The sequence below is a fragment of the Triticum urartu genome, chromosome 3A (genome assembly GCF_056163025.1).
Source record: "Triticum urartu cultivar PI428250 chromosome 3A, HENAU_Tu73, whole genome shotgun sequence".
NCBI classification, from domain to species: domain Eukaryota; kingdom Viridiplantae; phylum Streptophyta; class Magnoliopsida; order Poales; family Poaceae; genus Triticum; species Triticum urartu.
Window position 1 is genome coordinate 675,626,848 of NC_141875.1, and position 18,028 is coordinate 675,644,875.

Genomic DNA, 18,028 nt, shown 5'->3' on the forward strand with positions numbered 1-18,028 from the left:
CCGGGGTTGGGGGAGAGGAAGGAGGATGGTGGCGGCGGTGGCTGGGTGGTTGGGGATCGAGAGATTGAGAAGGAGCGAGAGGGTTGGGGGGTGGCGGTTGTGGGACGAGAGGGGAGAGTGGATCGGGGGAGAGGTGGGGATCCAGAAGTTAGGGTTTGGGTGAGAGGGTAAGGGGGCGAGGGCTGCCGTTGGATCCAGAAGCATCCAACGGTGGTTGACGCATGATCCGCGTGATATACCTATGGACCAATCAGAGCGCACCAGATAATTTGAAGATCTTTTGACCATATAAATTGGTCATGATTGATTAGATACAAATTTTTCATTCCATTTTTCAATCATGACCAATTTATATGGTCAAAAGATCTTTGTTTATGTGCATAACAATTATTCATTCTTCTCTAAGGAAATAGCCAGGTTATCCATTCTTCCCTGAGGAAATTGTAAGACTTATTCTACAAGTTATTCCTGATGGATCCTTTGGGTGTCCAAAGTCTGACCTTTGCTTGAATACCATGTCAATGCTATCTCGAAGCATGTCTATGGTACTCCGATTTTCAACAGGAACATTTGAAGCCCAATGCTAAATGTTCCTGCTCAATTATCCAAACACCGTTGTATGGGTAATGTCATGAAATTTCTCTCCCCTTACCTAAATGATTTTCTACTTTATATCCTGTCATGGATATCTTGCTCTGCTTGTCGTTGGGAAGGAAATACCCTTGGTTTATGTGTCAAACACATTTTCCTTTCCCTTATTCTGTTTGATCTGATGATCACATTTTCCTTTCCATTGATTTGTTTAGCCTTCCTTGTGATCCATATGATCTAAGCAGTAATATTCTTCTGCTTATGTAAACACCTTGGTATACAACCGTGTCGGTAAGACCCTGTTACATTTGTCGATAGCATTCTGGTAACCACCGATGGATGAGAACTTTGCCTATTGGTCCGCCTCGTTCAACGAGCAGGAAAATGGTTCTCTTCGTCCCTCGCCCTTGGTACTGACATAACTGATAGGCTACCCTCTGATTTGTCTTGCTATCATGACCGTGCAAGATGTCAACGCCCTTCCTACTTTTAACCACAAGGTGGGCCCATAACCCACAGTTCCAAAGGATCGAAACCTGACTCTCCTGTACAACCCTATTACTAATGGTTGTTCCGCACGCTTAGCTTCGTATTTAATTCACGGGCCACCTTCCTAGTGCTCTATTCTGGTATCAGACGCAATACTTACTCTCGCTGCTCTGAACCCCTTTCTCACTCTGGTTCGGACTTTGAGCAGCTATCTATCCGCTTGGAACCTCTTATTGTACCTTCATACCTTACTCTCGATGTATTTTATACGTTCAACTCGAGAGGTAGTCTTATGCTCATTCATGGGCTAACCCCAGATTGTTTCCCTCATAAGCATTCTGTCGTAGCCAAGCTGCCCCTTACCTATTCGTAAGTACGTTGGAGTTCCCGAAGAAAAGGACAACTTCACCATGATGACCTGAAGCGGAGAAATGAAAACATCAACGTAATGGATCGACCTTTTCGAGAAGAGCAAGCAAGACCGAGAAGACTCGTTAGAATTTCGTAACCAGATCTTTCCCCCTTACTCCCCTCTTAAATCTCGGGACGAGATTTCGTGTAGTGGAGGAGAATTGTGACGCCCGGATAATCAAGCTACAGTAAACCTCTGCTAATGGTGCCACGTCAACTCGGTTACTGTTGATAAGCTCGAGTTAGTTCGAAACCGATTCCAAATTCAAAATTCAAATCAGGCAAACAATAAAAGTTTTCAAACATTAAAACTAAAATGTCCAAAATGTGTCGAATAAATCATGGATAATAATAGTGGAGAAACCACAATTTTATAAAAGGTTTAAGTGCACAAAAATATTTAAAACACCAGCAAAACATTTAACTAACTACCCTTTTCAATTTGATAAAATATTAAACTATTTGTTTTATTGCCAAAAACTTATGGGGCAGTGGCATACTTATTAAAACTAAATTAGGAACCAGTGGTGTAGTTTATAAAACCAAATTCAAAAGGAAACTAAAGTAAGAACAGTAAAACAGAAATATAAAATAAAACAAAGTTAAAATAAAAGGGAAAGAACCCCCGCTTCCCCACCCCCACTAGGCCTCGATCCAGCCGGCCCAGTCGGCCACACCACCAGGCCGGCCCAACCTGGCAAGGGCCAACCAGCCAGTCCACCCCCGCTCCCTTATCCATCCACCTACCGGAACCCTAGCGCACACCCCCCACTCACCCCGCACGATCCCCCCACTCTCTCCCACGTCTCTCTCCTCCCTCCCCCGATCCAGATCGGGATCGGGGTGCTCACGCCCGCCCCACCTTCGTCGCTCGTGGCCCTCGCCGGATGCCACCGCCGCCTCGAGCCCCGTCATCGGCCGCCGTCCCAGACGCCGCGCTCCTCCGCCCCTCCTCTGCCCGATTCCGCTGGATCGGGAGGGAGGCCGCCCCAACGACGCCGCCCCGTGCTCGGCTTCCACCTCGGGCCGCCGCACGCCGCCACCGACTCCGACCTTCCCGGAGCGCTCCCTCGCCTGTCTGCTTCGTCTACGTCAATGCCGACGTCTCCGACCACCACCCCGACCCCCGCTGCCCCGTTCCCAACGAATCATGGTGAGGCCAACCCCGACCTCTTTTTCCCTCCCCGTCGTGCTCGCCGTCTCTGCCGCTAGCGCAGTCGCCGCCGCCCGGGCTCCTGCTCGCGGCCATCGCGGCCCCGGCCGAGCCCGCTCGACCCCGCGCGCGCGCCCCCGGCACCGTCCCTGCCCCTGCAGCGCCATCGCGCGCCCGCTCCCGCGGACTGCTGCTGCTGCACTACGCCCGCGCGCGCTCGCCCACGTCGCCGTTTCGCCCCGCCTCCGCTCGCTGCTAGCGCGCCGGGCCCGCCTTCTGCTCGCCGCGTCGTGCCCACCTACCGCTCCGCTTCCCGGCCGCCCTGCCCTGCACCTCCCGTTCCCCTGCCCACAGTTGCCGGCGGCCACTCGCCCTGAGGCTGCCACCGGCGATGGCCGTGGCCTCGTCCCCTTCCGGGCGGATGCCCAACCGGTCTCCCCACGCCGCTTCGCCCGTTAGCCCGAACCGTGATGGCCCCCTAGGGCCTATGATGAACGGGCCCGCCCCAGAACGATAAAAAAAGAGTTAAAAATAAATATAGATAGATAAATAATAAGTAAATAGAAATGTTAACTAATTAATTAATTAACTAACTAAATTAATTAAGTTAATTAATCATGTTTAACTAAACTAATTAAATGGGTTAACCTAATCTAGTAATTAAGCTAATTAACACTGATTAGTTAGTCTGAGCCTATGACGAATGGGGCCCACACGTCAATTTGACCTAGTCCCCCTTTGACCCTGCTGACTTCATGATGACATCACACTGACATCATAATAGCTTTTCTAATTAAATTAATAAAATAATTCCAATAATGATTAAATCTTTATAAATTAATATAAAATAATCCGTAACTCGGATTAAAATATTTTCAACATGAAAGTTGCTCAGAATGACGAGACGAACCCGGATACGCAGCCCGTTCATCCGCCACACACCCATAACATATCAAACTCGCAACTTTCCCCCTCCGGCTCCTCTGCCCGAAAACGCGAAACACCGGGGATTCTTTCCCGAATGTTTCCCCCTTCACCGGTATCACCTCGTACTGCGTTAGGGCACACCTAGCATCACGCTTTGTCATGTCATGCATCGTCATGCATTTGTTTACATTATATTTATTGTTTCTTCCCCCTCTTCTCTCGCTAGACACCGAGACCGACGCCGCTGCTACCCAGTACGACTACGGAGTTGACGACCCCTCTCTCTTGCCAGAGCAATCAGGCAAGCCCCCCCCCCTTGATCACCAGATATCGCCTACTCTTCTCTCTACTGCTTGCATTAGAGTAGTGTAGCATGTTACTGCTTTCCGTTAAACCTATTCTGATGCATAGCCTGTCATTGTTGCTCCAGCTGTTGATACCTTACCTGCAATCCTAAATGCTTAGTATAGGATGCTAGTTTATCATCAGTGGCCCTACATTCTTGTTCGTCTGCCATGCTATACTATCGGGCCGTGATCACTCGGGAGGTGATCACGGGTATATACTATATACTTTACACTGTTACATTACCGGTGATACTGTTTGGAGATGGGGGCTGAAGGGGCAGGTGGCTCCATCCCGGTAGAGGTGGGCCTGGGTTCCCGACGGCCCCCGACTGTTACTTTGTGGCGGAGCGACAGGGCAGGTTGAGACCACCTAGGAGAGAGGTGGGCCTGGCCCTGGTCGGCATTCGCAGATACTTAACACGTTAAACGAGATCTTGGTATTTGATCTGAGTCTGGCTACTGGCCTATACGCACTAACCATCTATGCGGGGACATTTATGGGCACTCGACGTCGTGGTATCAGCCGAAGCCTTTGTGACGTCAGCGACTGAGCGGCGCGCGCCGGGTTGGACCGCGTAACGCAACTTCCTTTGTAATGGAGGTTGCTAGGTCTGCTCACCGGCCGCGTTCGCAACGTGCAGGTGTGCAAAGGGCGATGGGCCCAGACCCCTGCGCCATAGGATTTAGACCGGCGTGCTGACCTCTCTGTTGGGCCTAGGTAGGGCTGTGACGTGTTGATCTTCCGAGGCCGGGCATGACCCAGGAAAGTGTGTCCGGCCAAATGGGATCGAGCGTGTTGGGTTATGTGGTGCACCCCTGCAGGGAAGTTAATCTATTCGAATAGCCGTGATCTTCGGTAACAGGACGACTTGGAGTTGTACCTTGACCTTATGACAACTAGAACCGGATACTTAATAAAACACACCCTTCCAAGTGCCAGATACAACCGGTGATCGCTCTCTCACAGGGCGACGAGGGGAGGATCATCGGTTAGGGTTATGCTATGCGATGCTACTTGGAGGACTTCAGTCTACTCTCTTCTACATGCGGCAAGATGGAGGTGGCCAGAAGCGTAGTCTTCGACAGGATTAGCTATCCCCCTCTTATTCTGGCTTTCTGCAGTTCAGTCCACCGATATGGCCCTTTACACATTTACCCATGCATATGTAGTGTAGCTCCTTGCTTGCGAGTACTTTGGATGAGTACTCACGGTTGGTTTCTCCCTCTTTTTCCCCTATCCCTTCTACCTGTTTGTCGCAACCAGATGTTGGAGCCCAGGATCCAGACGCCACCGTCGGCGACGACTCCTACTACACCGGAGGTGCCTGCTACTACGTGATGCCCGCTGACGACGACCAGGAGTAGTGAGGAGGATCCCAGGCAGGAGGCCTGCGCCTCTTTCGATCTGTATCCTAGTTTGTGCTAGCCATCTTATGGCAACTTGTTTAACTTATGTCTGTACTCAGATATTGTTGCTTCCGCTGACTCGTCTATGATCGAGCTCTTGTATTCGAGCCCTCAAGGCCCCTGGCTTGTAATATGATGCTTGTATGACTTATTTTATTTGTAGAGTTGGGTTGTGATATCTTCCCGTGAGTCCCTGATCTTGATCGTACATGTTTGCGTGTATGATTAGTGTACGATTAGATCGGGGGCGTAACAAGGAACCCCTCGGGGGGTTAATGGGCCTTCATGGGCCCTAGTGAAGAGAGGAGGCGGCGGCCAGGTGGAGGCGTGCGCCCCCCCCCCCCCAGCCCAATCCGAATTGGACTAGCACTACTAGGGAAAACCTTATACACAGAACATTGGCAGTAGCGCGGGCTAAAAATGCACGCTGGTGCTAATTAGCAGCAGCACGGTGTTTTAAACCGCGCTACAGATACAGTTATAGCAGTAGCGCGCCCGAGTACAAAAGCGCTACTACTAAAATTCCCACGGCTTAGCCGATAGGCTGCACATAGTAGTAGAGATCTTCGCCGAACTGCGCTACCGCTATTTGCTTTGTAGCAGCGCGTTTACGCTGAGAGGCGCTACTACTAAAGTAAATAAAATTAAATGGAAAGCAAATAGAAAAGTAAATGAAAATGCAAGAAATACAAAAAGGTGAAAGGAAAAAAATAAAATGTAAAGAAAAATAAATGAAAAAGTGGAAAAGAGAATGGTATAGCAGTAGCGCGTATCCAGGAACGCGCTGTAGCCATGTTAGCAGTAGCGCACTTCCCGGAACGCGCTGCTGCTACTTTTGACTAAACCGCTCGATTTGTTCTTCCCAACGGCCACTTCCCCCAAATCGCAACTCCTTCGCTGTCGCCACCGCCGTCGCTCGTCGGCCGCCGCGCGCTCTCTCATCGCTCTCCCGCCTCAACGCCGCCCCCGACCCCGGATTCGACGCCGCCCCCGACCCCGACCTCGACGCCGCCTGCCCCTCCCTCGCCGCAGTCACCGTAAGGCTCTGCCTCTCCTCTCCCCTACCCTCCTCTCTCTCTCTCTCTCTGCTAGGGAAATTATATATGTATTGATGTTGTGTTGATGTTCATATGAACCGTAGTTGTTCATATGAAACCTAGGTGTTCATATGAACCCTAGATTTGTTTAGGGCAGTAGGCATTTTTTAGCATTTAGGAAAAATTATTAGCAATTGTTTTAGGAAATTAGCTAGGGAATTTTTTTTATGAAAATGCCTAAACAGTAATTTCATTTGCATATTGTTGTTATATGATATATGTCATTGATGATCATTTGCATATTCCATTATTGAAGTGGTTCGATTATGCCCATGTGGCTTTGTTGTTTCCAGGAAATGAAGCCGAGTGGCCTCTGTTTTGCCGGAATCTTGATTCATTTCGGTTCCGGCAAATTTCAGGTTCTCGATTTGTCCACTTTTTAGCAAAAGTCATGCCGAAATTTTTCGTGAATTTCGGCATGACTTGTGCTACAAACTAGGACATATCGAGTGCCCAGGATTTGCCGCACCGGAAAGGAGTCAACGTTCCTGCAAAGCATAGGCCTTTTTTATGTCATTATTCATTTTATTAGGTATAGAATTAATTGACTAGATTTAGTCGTAAGAACTAGTTGAATTAATAGAACTAGTTGAACATGTCACATTTGTTGTTATTTTTTTAGTTAAAGCAATTTTTCGCGCATCGACGTCGACGATGCCTATCCCGCATCCTCATCGTCGAGTCGGCGGAGGACACCTGCGTCACCATATGGGCCATGTCTGGGACTGGGCTCCGCCGGGGTAGTACTGGGAGGCGCTACCTATCGGGGGCGCAGGTTGGTGAGGAGCTAGCCTGTCGTTGACCCGAACCTTCTTTGGTGGCGGCCGCATGGGCCAGTGACGGTCCAGAAGCTCGTGGACCCCGCGAAGGTGGTGCGTCACCGTGTCAGTGAGGAGGACGCGCACGTCCGTCGTTACTTGTTTGCGTTGGAGCACAGGTTCTCCAATACCTGGCAGGTTCTCCAGGGATCTCACTGGAGCTATGATCCTGTGATGGTTCCTTCTCTTTGGGTGTCCACCGCCCGCGCCGATACCGGTCGTGCGCTAGGGTTTTAGTTGTATTAGTGATGTTATATGTATGATACTATTCGGGATGTATTAGTGATAATATTCGACGATGTATGGACGCATGAGATGATTTACTTTTGCTTATTGAATGCATGCTAATTTGAATACTTATTTATTTTACGATTTGGTTTTGCTTATTGAATGCTCATGTCAATATGAGTCCTATAAGATATTTTGAGTATCCTGGTGTTGTCTTCAATCGATTTTCAATTAATGTTTCAACTATGAACATAGGAAATGTCTGACAACGAAAAGGATTTCGGTATTTGCAAATACTGCGAAGACGAGTGCGGCTTGTGCGACGGAATCTTCCTAGATGATGATAGGCGCTTCAGCATCAAGCTGGACGTGAACTTCGAAGTGGATACAGTAAGTCACAACGACAAGTCTTTTTTCATAATTAAGCATGACATCTGCTTCATTTGCTTTAACTTATAATTTATTTATTTTTACTATTCTACTAGCGTATCCCCTGCCATGCAAGAGTTTTGGTCTTGGATAAGATAGGTTTCAGTCGTACTATGAAGGTAAAGAAAGTTTACTTGAAGACTGAGCATGGTTATATTTTCCACGCAAAATTATACAACACAGACGACTACACCTATTTTGGATGCAAAACTTGGCGAGCACTATGCAAGACTTATGCATTTGAGCTTGATATGGTTATCACCTTTGATATTCGTCTGGAAGATGATATTGAAGGTAATACCGACATCTGGGTCGATGTGCAAACGCCTACAGTTATACCATTATGTGAGTTTCTCAACCATATTTATGTCTTTGATATTGTTTATTCAAAAATAGTTGACAACTAATTTCTATTGTTAGCTTATTTCGGTTGAAGAAAACATGTCCAGTGCTTGGTACACACGACCTACTACTGTCACGGGGCTGAACTAAACTGCGAGGAGCTAAGTCATTATGTTTCATGGCTTGAGGATCTTGATACTGTCAAGACAAATTTTCTTCTTGCACTTAGAAATGTTAGTACTGAAAACGTGCGACCAATAGTGTTTGTAATGAACTACGGTCACATCTATTTAGGAAAGATGGTAAGATTTTTACTATTTGTCCTCAGTACATCTTTTGCATACATTATTTTTTAAACTAAACTTCATTGCTAAGTATGTTACTATATGATGTTCTTCAAGAGGGACTCCCAATGAATGTTGTGCCTCATGGGATCGAGACTAATGGTACCATGAGTATTGTTAGCTTACGGCCAAGATATCCTACAATGCACTTTAGTGCATTCAGGATTTCTAAGAGTGAGGAAGTCTTAATAGTGAAAGGCTGGACCAAATTTGTGAGGGAGGAGCGCAGAGAAGTACTAGGGGGCAGCAATCAGAAGCGCATCCCACGATTAGGAGACAGGTTCATCTGCATGCTCCAACTTGATGAAGGAGGAGAGGTACACATGTTTTATGTTATTACCTGAGAGAGAGCAGCAGGAGTGATTAGCTAGCTAGAAATGAGTTTGAAGATGATGATGTGCTACACTATGACTATATATGATGATTAAATAGCTAGTGTTAGTGGTAATGACTATGATGATTATTATTAGCTAGTGTTGGTGGTGATTAGATAGCTACCGCATCTAGTGTTGGTGGTGATTAGCTAGCTAGAATGAGTTTGAAGATGATGATGTGCTACATTATGACTATGGTGATTAAATAAATACTGTTGGTGGTAATGACTATGATGATGATTAAATAGCTTGTGCTGGCGGATTAGATTCAAGTGGAGGCAACATGTGGTGCATATCGAAAGTACTACTAGTCCAAACTAGATCAAATTTGGATTAGTAGTATACTTTTGACATGCACCACATATTGCCTCCACTTGAACCTAATCCACATTCTTTTGACACACTGTTATGGATATAATGATATAAACCTCATAATTGGTATTGTACCAAAATTTGTATAACGGCGTATAAATACACTAAAAATGAAAAAAAGTACTAGTAGCGATGGGTAGTAAATACGCTAAAACTAACTAAATTAGCAGCAGCACGGGATAGAACAAGCGTTGCCGCTATGTGTCTTAGCAGTAGCGCTTGTCGCACGTGCTACTGCTAAGTAATAGCTGTAGCGCCTTATTGGTAGCGCGGCTGCCCGCGCTACTAGTGGGCATTAAACCCACGCTACTACTAGGGTTTTCCCTAGTAGTGTAGGGTTGGGGGGCCTTTCCTTCTTCGCCTCCCTCTCTTTCCCCCTTCTCCTTCTTGGAATAGGAAAGGGGGGAGCGAATCCTACTTGGACCGGGAGTCCAAGTAGGACTCCCCACCTTGGCGCGCCACACCTTGGCCGGCCTCCTCCTCCCTCTCCTTTATATACGTGGGAGGGGGGCACCCCAAAGGCACACCAAAGTTTCTCTTAGCCGTGTGCAGTGCCCCCCTCCACAGTTACACACCTCGGTCATATCGCCGTAGTGCTTAGACGAAGCCCTGTGGCGGTAAACTTCATCATCACCGTCGCCATGCCGTTGTGCTGAAGGAACTCTCCCTCGGCCTCAACTGGATCAAGAGAACAAGGGACGTCATCGAGCTGAACGTGTGCTGAACGCGAAGGTGCCATACGTTCGGTGCTTGGATCGGTTGGATCGCGAAGACATTCGACTACATCAACCGCGTTACTAAACGCTTCCGCTTTCGGTCTACAAGGGTACGTAGACACACTCTCCCCTCTCGTTGCTATGCATCTCCTAGATAGATCTTGCGTGATCATAGGGATTTTTCTGAAATACTGTGTTCCCCAACAGGGGGGAGGGGGCTTGACTTGTGAAGCCTATGGGGCCCTTGGCGTTGATTCTTGCGCCAAAAATTCGCATATATTTAATAAAAATTTTCCGTAAATTTTTATCGCATTTGGACTTAGTTTGATATGAAGTTTTTGCGAAATAAAAAAATGCAAAAACAGGAATTAACACTAGACACTAGATTAATATGTTAGTCCAAGAAAATCATACAAATTGTTATCAAAAGTATGTCGAAGTAGTAAGATAATGGCATAAAACAATCAAAAGTTATAAATACGTCAGAGACGTATCACATGGTGGCAGCAGTTACGACCAAAAGTGTGATTTTCAGGGCGAAAATATTGAGCCTGAGAATGGAGCGACAAATGTTTGCATAGTTCATCTAATTTCATCAAAAAATGCATGACTGAACAACTCGCATTCAGCTTTAAAATGATTTGATTATGCATATGTGGACCCATGTGAGAAACCAATAAACGTATCAGCTCCTTCTCTTTTAATGGTTGGGCGCACGGCAATGTTTACAGCCGGCCCAAACGGAACAAAAAAAGGGCGCAGAGTCAGCACGTTGGAGTTGGCCTAAACTCCGCACCAAAAAATGTGCAGGAATCTAGCACTTCCGATGACGCTTGGAAGGACGTACGCTGTGGAGGCGCCGTGCGAGAATGGCATCGGCACGACATGACCGCGCCGCTCAGCCCGGCGCAGTATGACGGACAAGGACGCCGTCGACTGCTGCAACGAGTACGGTGTCTCCTTCCTGTTCACCGCCGTCGGCCACTTTAGGCACTAAACCTGAACCTGGCCTGAGTCCGCAAGGTCAGCCCGCCACAGAAACTTGCGGATGTTTCTCGCAATGGGTGATTTTGAGTCCAGTTAGGAACATTAATATATATTCTGCCACGCACGGAGGTCATGTTTTATCACTTTGCTGAGCCAGCAGCTGAGTGGGAACCTAAATAAGGTCAGAAAAACCAGGGGCCATGTACTATTCAAACTAAGCAAAAACTGTACTTGTATTCAGACCTCGACATGGATGTAAATTCCAGAGTCCATGCTGGTCTGTTTTTTTGAAGAGAGGCAAAAGATTTGCCTCATTCATTAAATAAGAGGAATAGAGTTTATGTTCGTGTTACAACACTGACAGCGCCGCAACACCCGAAATAAAGGTGATCAACTACTCTCGCGTCATCAAGTATCCCAACTTGCTTGCACCCGCTGATACCCAAAGCGTGGCCTCCTTCTTAATGTTGGCGAGTAGAACCGTCGGCGGAGCACTCTTCTGACGGAACACTCGCGCATTCCTCTCGTTCCAAATGGTCCAGGCGACTAGCATGGTGAGCGAGGCCATCGCCTTCCTGTTGGGGATAGATGTGTCGGAGAGGCCCACCCACCACTCTTCGATGTTGCCTGAGAGGTGCCATGAGGAAGTATCAATGCTCACCAGTTGCAGCCACTCCTTGACTAATCCCCATAGGCGGATAGAGAAGCGGCATTTGTAGAAAAGGTGGTCAACAGACTCTTGCTTCTGCTTGCAAAGTGTACAAAGGCCACAGTTTGGCCATCCACGCTTCTCCAATCTGTCTGCCGTCCAAATTCTGTTTTGAATAGCCAACCAAGCGAAGAACTTGACTTTGGGGGAGCCCAAGCCCTCCACACAGTGTGCTCCATAGGGGATTTGATTGTGTCAAGGAATTGCGCTTTGTATGCTGACTCGGCCGTGTATTGCCCGCTAGCGGTGTGCTTTCATACAATATCATCTTTGGCATCCTCCTCGAGATGGAAGCCACGAAGCGTTGTCCAGAGGGTGACAAACTGACGTAAGTGATTCAGCGAAAAAGAGTCTGGGATGCGTATTCTCGAGACCCACGCATCGTTGCTGAGAGCTTCGCGCACCTTCCAATTTTTCCTCGGAGTCCATGCTGGTCTGTAGAATTACGTTAACTCTGTAGATGGGTAGATGGGTAAAGGATACCAAAAACTCTGATTTCAATTTACTGGAGATACATTTCCAACTGCCAACTGAACAATGTAAAGATGCCCTGCTTGTTGCTTGTTACAACTTGAACAGTGTCCAGATCCCTGGTGTTCACTGTGAGCAACTTGCATGCTCTCCGGCATCAGCAATCCATTTGCAATAAGTGTTTAACCCGAAAAAGAAAATATACACCTTCTTGCCTCCTCTCTGGCAGCACAGCTGAACTCATCTATCAGCATGCGCACTTAGCTGACAGTCTAACAAACAAACGGTGCGCAATGACGCCCGCCCTCAAGGGCACTCTTAACTCACCGCCTGTGCAACCATGCACGCCGCCGACAGCTTAATGCATACCAAGTCGATTCATGCTAACAAGAACAACTTCACAGCACAAATGAAAATTGTACTTGGACAAACCAGAAAGACCACATTAGACTACTAGAGTACTCCCTCCGTATACTAATATAAGAGCGTTTAGAATACTAAAATAGTGATCTAAACACTCTTATATTAGTTTACAGAGGGAGTACTAGATAGCCTGCACACAAATGACTGCAAGGTAAAACGAAAAACAAGATGAAGAAATTATAGGTAAAAACAATTTATCCGATTCAATCCGTTACTCCCACCAGCAATCCAGCCACGCAAGACTTCTTGGCACAAACAACCTCATCATGTAACACCACATCCAGAAAGAATGCCAAGAGAAATGCAGGTTTTTTAGCTGAAGAACCAGCAGTCTTGCAGCACAAGAGGCACGGCGTGGTGCTATTAACTGTAACTTACAGAGATCCTTTCTGCTTTGTAGTAGTACCTGAGGTCGAAAGGGTCAGCCCACCCAAAATCAGAAACTATATTGTGCCTGCAGAGTGGACCTGCGACATCAGTGCGTGGGCTCTCGATGATCTGTAGTTTGCAAGCTTTGCTGCTCCATTTCGCACCCGTCAGAGGCTTCAGCTTCACATTCACATCATCATCCACCGAGGAGAAACATGCCTTGGCCACCACGACCACCATCAGCTCCAGCACCCGACCTCTCTCCGCAATGAACTTGAGGAAAGCAACCTCGCTTCTCGACCCTTGGAACTCGTAGAAGAACACCTTCTTCATGCTCTGCACCATGCATTTCATGGGACCGCCCTCCTCCCAGAACTTCAGATTGACCTTGCCGGTGGACTTTTCAGGTATGGGAGGGGACTGCACATGAAAATGGTAGCATACATAGTTCAGATATCTTATCTATGAGCATGCCAACAGTTATATGATTAATTTCACAGTTCTGACAGTGCAAAGTTGTACTCGCTCCGTTTTTATTTAGTTCGCATATTAGCTTTGGTCAAAGTCAAGCTTTACAAACTTTGACCAAATTTATATACAAAAATAAAGATATATAATAACAAATCAACAACATTAGATTTATTATTAAATGTACTTTCACATCGTATAGATTTATTATGATAAATGTCTATATTGTTTTCTATAAACTTGGTCAAACTTTACAAAGTTTGACTTCAGTCAACTCTAATATGCAGAGTAAATAAAAACGGAGGGAATACTAAATCAAAGACGCTTATTTCAGGACTAGTATTCTAAAATTGCCAATGCAACAACTGTATCTAGTTAAGTTAACCAATTATACATAGACATGGAGCGTCTCCAGCTTGGGGAAACAGCGGAGAAAGCCGGGCACTTTCTTCACAGCATTGCGGATACCGAACTGCACGTCTATGGCCAAAATCTGGACACTGGGGACAATGTTCTCCTTGCTCCCAGCCTGCAATGCATCCCAGCACCAAGAACAGAGAAACTAAGTCAGATCATACATTGGCAATATTAATTAACACAGCACAGTTAGTCAGTTACATATGCAAATTAAATTAGTAGGATAAACGACCACGATGACGGTGTTGCTAATCCCCAGCTCTGTCTGTCCTGGCTGAATGTACCCCAGCACACGCAGGTTGGGTGCACCGCCAATCTTGATCCTGGAAGGGCTGTTTATGGTGAACTTGCCGGTTCCAGGCAAGGATACATTTCTCAGGAAGAGCCTCTCCAGGCGAGGGGCATCCACCACTTCGATGTCCTTCAAGTGGGTATAGCCCAGCTGAAGACACCGCAGGCTGTGGCTGACGAGTCGGAGGCGCGCTCCGGTCTGGCTCCACATGATGAGGAGGAACTCCAGGACGGGGCTTCTTTCGAGCAAGAAGGCCAGAGCACGGTCCTCCATGACAGTCATGCAGAGGCCGAGCTCCCGGAGATTTGGGAAGCTGGCGCCGCGCGGCACGGCGGCAGTGCCTGGAAGTGTCCAGACGCCGAGATAGAGGCGGGTGAGGGAGGCGCAGCTGAAGAGCGTGGCGGGGAGACGCAGGTCAATCGGCCAAGGGCGGTTGACAAAGACGAGATCTTGGACCCCCTTGGCGACGAGGGTGTCGACCCAGCGCGCCATCTCGCCTCGGTGCTCGTCCATGGTGCTGCAGGTGAGGTGGACGCAGCTGAAAGGCCCCGGGTGCGCCGCGAGGGCGCTGGACACTGCGCCGGTGACGGCGCGGGGAGAGGGAGCGCCGATGATCAACGGGCCAGAGGCGCCGCCGTCCGGGAGCAGATGGCTGTCGACAAGAGCAAGGGGCGCCGAGCGCCAGAGTGGGCGCCAGCGCGAGGCGAGAGCGGCGGTGCGCGCGGCGTCCTTGGCGGGGAGGCGGGATATGATGCCGCGGAGGAGCTCGTCGGGGAGGCGGCTGATGCGGTCGAAGCCGTCGGGGACCCACGACGCGCCGGCGAGCGAGAGGGGCGCGGTGGGGGAGACGGGCGGGTCCGGGAGGTACTCGTACGCGAAGTGGAGCAGCATGTTTGAGCCGAGGTCCAGCATCGCAGGATCCCGGCCGCAACGCTCTATTCTGGCGAGCATATCGCTCCTGGAGATGCCAAGGAGCACCTGCTGGTCGTCCATGGCCGCCGGAGGAGGGGGAAAAGGGCGACGGCGAGGGTTTCGGTTTGGGGGAGGAGCAGAATGGTGGCGGTGTGACTGAGTGGTGGTGGGCAGAGATGTTGGGCGAAAAGTTAGGATCAGGTATCCCTGGGCCCATTATACAGCTTCGACTCAACAAAGAGTTTCAATCTTCTAGAGAGAAAAAAAGAATCAAATACTCAATACTAACTTTTTTTTGTTTGCTGTGGAAAATACTCAATACTAACTTTGCAACTCACCATAGAAAATATTGTGGAGCAAGTGAAGATTTTTTTTGGCTTCAACACAGACATGCCAATTGACTGTGGCACGGGTAACACGTCTTGTTTCCACCATTCCACGACGATCCGCACGATATGTGGTGATACCCAGAAGCTACTTGATGGCGCAGGAGTTTGATAGAAACATATGATTTAAATAATTTGGTGATGAATTATTTCTCGCATTGTTCAGTCTAAGGTACTGGAACCGAATCCTAGAGCATCTGACTAGATGAAGTCTATGGTTACCCGTGTCGTGAAAACAAACTTAGTGGCTCACTTATCCCGGAGGAGGCATGCGAGGCTCTTTTTCAACATAGGAGTTTTGAAGGCTAGGGCCCTGATGAGTTGCACGCTATGTTTTAAGCGCTTTTGGTCGATCATGGATGATGATCTATGTCAGTAGCAGTACTTTGTTATTATCAAGTGCATCGTTAGGGAAGAGGAAGGTTAAGGAGAAGTAGAGGGTGGTCTATGAGCAAGAAAAGTGTTGACTCTAGACGTGTTATGGTGTGACTAAGACTCTATTGGGCAGGAACAAGCAGTTGGAGGCCCGACTCTTCAAGATCAAAGAAACTCAGCCTCCTCTTCACCAGTCATGAAATTTGACCCTTATTTAGCAGCACCAAAACTTGAGTAGGCCCAAGACAAGTAAGGGGCGAGAAGAGTGGGCCATGGATGTATTACATTTTGGGTTGAGACTTCGTGGGCCATAGAGTGCCTAAGTGGGTTGGAGGCTTATCAAGGTGTTATATCCGATAGTCGATCGTTGTAATTAGGTATCATGAATGAATGTCAGGACCGACATCGAAGATATTCAAATCTAGTCATTTAACTAGCAAGTGCTTATCAATGATTACAAGCCCCTCCATAGAAGGTGATGACACAACACAACTATACAATAGAACTGCTAACATATGTACAACCACCCTGAAAATGAGAAAATTTAACAATACAAACAAGGGTCTCATGACCATGTTGCAGCTCATACAATGAAAACGAAAATATACCTAAGACATGTAAACATACCAAATGCCTGAAGATGGCTTAGGAAAAGCATATGGCGTCCATAACCCTTCTTAGACCACTACCTTAATGTCGTCCTTCACCACTAGAGATCACCTATTCCAAATGCCACAATCTGATTTGCAGCATCCTGATCAAAAGAATAAATAAAGCAAGGTTAGTACCCAACTGTATTCACAAGGCTTACATCAGAACTAACTACATGTATGTATCATTGCATCGGTATGAAAGAAAAGGATATGTGGGTTTGATTGCAACAAAAGCTAGCATACTATAAAGACAACTACCATATTAAGCTACGTCTACCAGAGTTTGTGACATGGAGTAAGAGAGCACACACAGAGTCCATCTAGCTAAACACCACAACAATACACCATCCTGAATCGTCCCTCGACTCACCTGCGAGGAAGTAATCCATGGCACTCATGCTTAACTCGGCAACTTTTATTAAGTTACTATTTAAGTTTTTCTACGATCAACCAACAATCTCCGAGTCATCCATAACCGCGGACACGTCTATTCAAATAGATTTAACCCTACAGGGATGTACCAAGTTACCCACATACTCCTTTCTTTCCGGTTTATAGGGCTTATCTCAAAATCTTAGTTTTTTCATTTTATAAGGCTCAATTTGGTTGTTCCCCATCACAAGTTCAGATTCCAAGGTGCATTAAATAATTGCATGCAGGTATTAAGAGAAAATTGACCAATGCATGTACTTTATGCATGCATGCATTACAATTAATACATTGGTAAACATACATTTTTGAAGAAAACAAGAGCATTAATTAGGTGCTTTTGCAAATTACAAAAAGGATTCCACCACTCACCATCTACCTTGGTTGGTGAAAATTTTAAATTGAGCCCTATAAACCGGAAAGGAGGGAGTACGAGTGAAAACCTCTTAATGTTTGTACAATTATCACACTTCACGAGATATGATGGCAGAGGGTGAGAGACATGATACTTCCCTACGCTGCAGAGAAGTCCTGGGAGAGTCAACCGCCTGAGTTGTACCAAACCTGACCGAAACTCCAAAACAGAGATAACTATTGTGTGACACGGCAAGCCTATCCCGCGAGATAATCACTTACTAGGCCACTCCTAGGTAAGACCACATGAGCATCACATCCCATCACATTTTTTTACCAACTCGCGCTACAAAATGGAAAGCCCAAACAGTGTGACTCCTGGACACGACTATGGTAAAAGTACTAGGACGAGGGAGTCCCATACACCCACTAGTGCAGAACCGGGCAATAGCACCGGTTCGTAAGGCCCTTTAGTGCCGGTTCCATAACCGGCAATAAAATGTGGTCACTAAAGCTCCCCCCCCCCTTTAGTACCGGTTCAGCATGAACCGGTGCTAAAGGGAAACCACGTGGCACGAGCCAGCTCCGGGGGCCGGGAGCCCTTTACTACCGGTTGGTAACACCAACCGGTACTAAATGTTTGTGGATTTTTATTTTATTTTGTATTTTTCAATTAAATTTGTGTTATCAATTTAATTTAGGATTGTTTTACGTTATAATGAATTGTAGTCGTCGTCG

General features: G+C 47.3%; 1 protein-coding gene across 1 annotated transcript; it reads right to left on the minus strand.

Moving 5' to 3' along the window:
* Positions 1 to 12,835: 12,835 nt before the first annotated feature.
* LOC125547161 (putative FBD-associated F-box protein At1g32375) lies at positions 12,836 to 15,238 on the minus strand. Its single transcript, XM_048711152.2, has 3 exons — positions 14,122 to 15,238; positions 13,867 to 14,001; positions 12,836 to 13,424 (listed from the first exon to the last, which is right to left on the minus strand). Exons 1-3 carry the CDS (start codon positions 15,172 to 15,174, stop codon positions 12,999 to 13,001), a joined length of 1,614 nt encoding a protein of 537 aa, XP_048567109.2. The 5' UTR covers positions 15,175 to 15,238; the 3' UTR covers positions 12,836 to 12,998.
* Between the last annotated feature and the right edge of the window lie 2,790 nt (positions 15,239 to 18,028).

Bases quoted from the DNA above. Each gene is read 5' to 3' on its own strand.
- LOC125547161 (XM_048711152.2), bottom strand. From the start codon at position 15,174: ATGGACGACCAGCAGGTGCTCCTTGGCATCTCCAGGAGCGATATGCTC. The intron at 14,002-14,121 runs GTCGTTTATCCT...GATGCATTGCAG, and splicing joins TTAGCAACACCGTCATCGTG to GCTGGGAGCAAGGAGAACAT. The intron at 13,425-13,866 runs GTATAATTGGTT...TTTCATGTGCAG, and splicing joins TGGAGACGCTCCATGTCTAT to TCCCCTCCCATACCTGAAAA.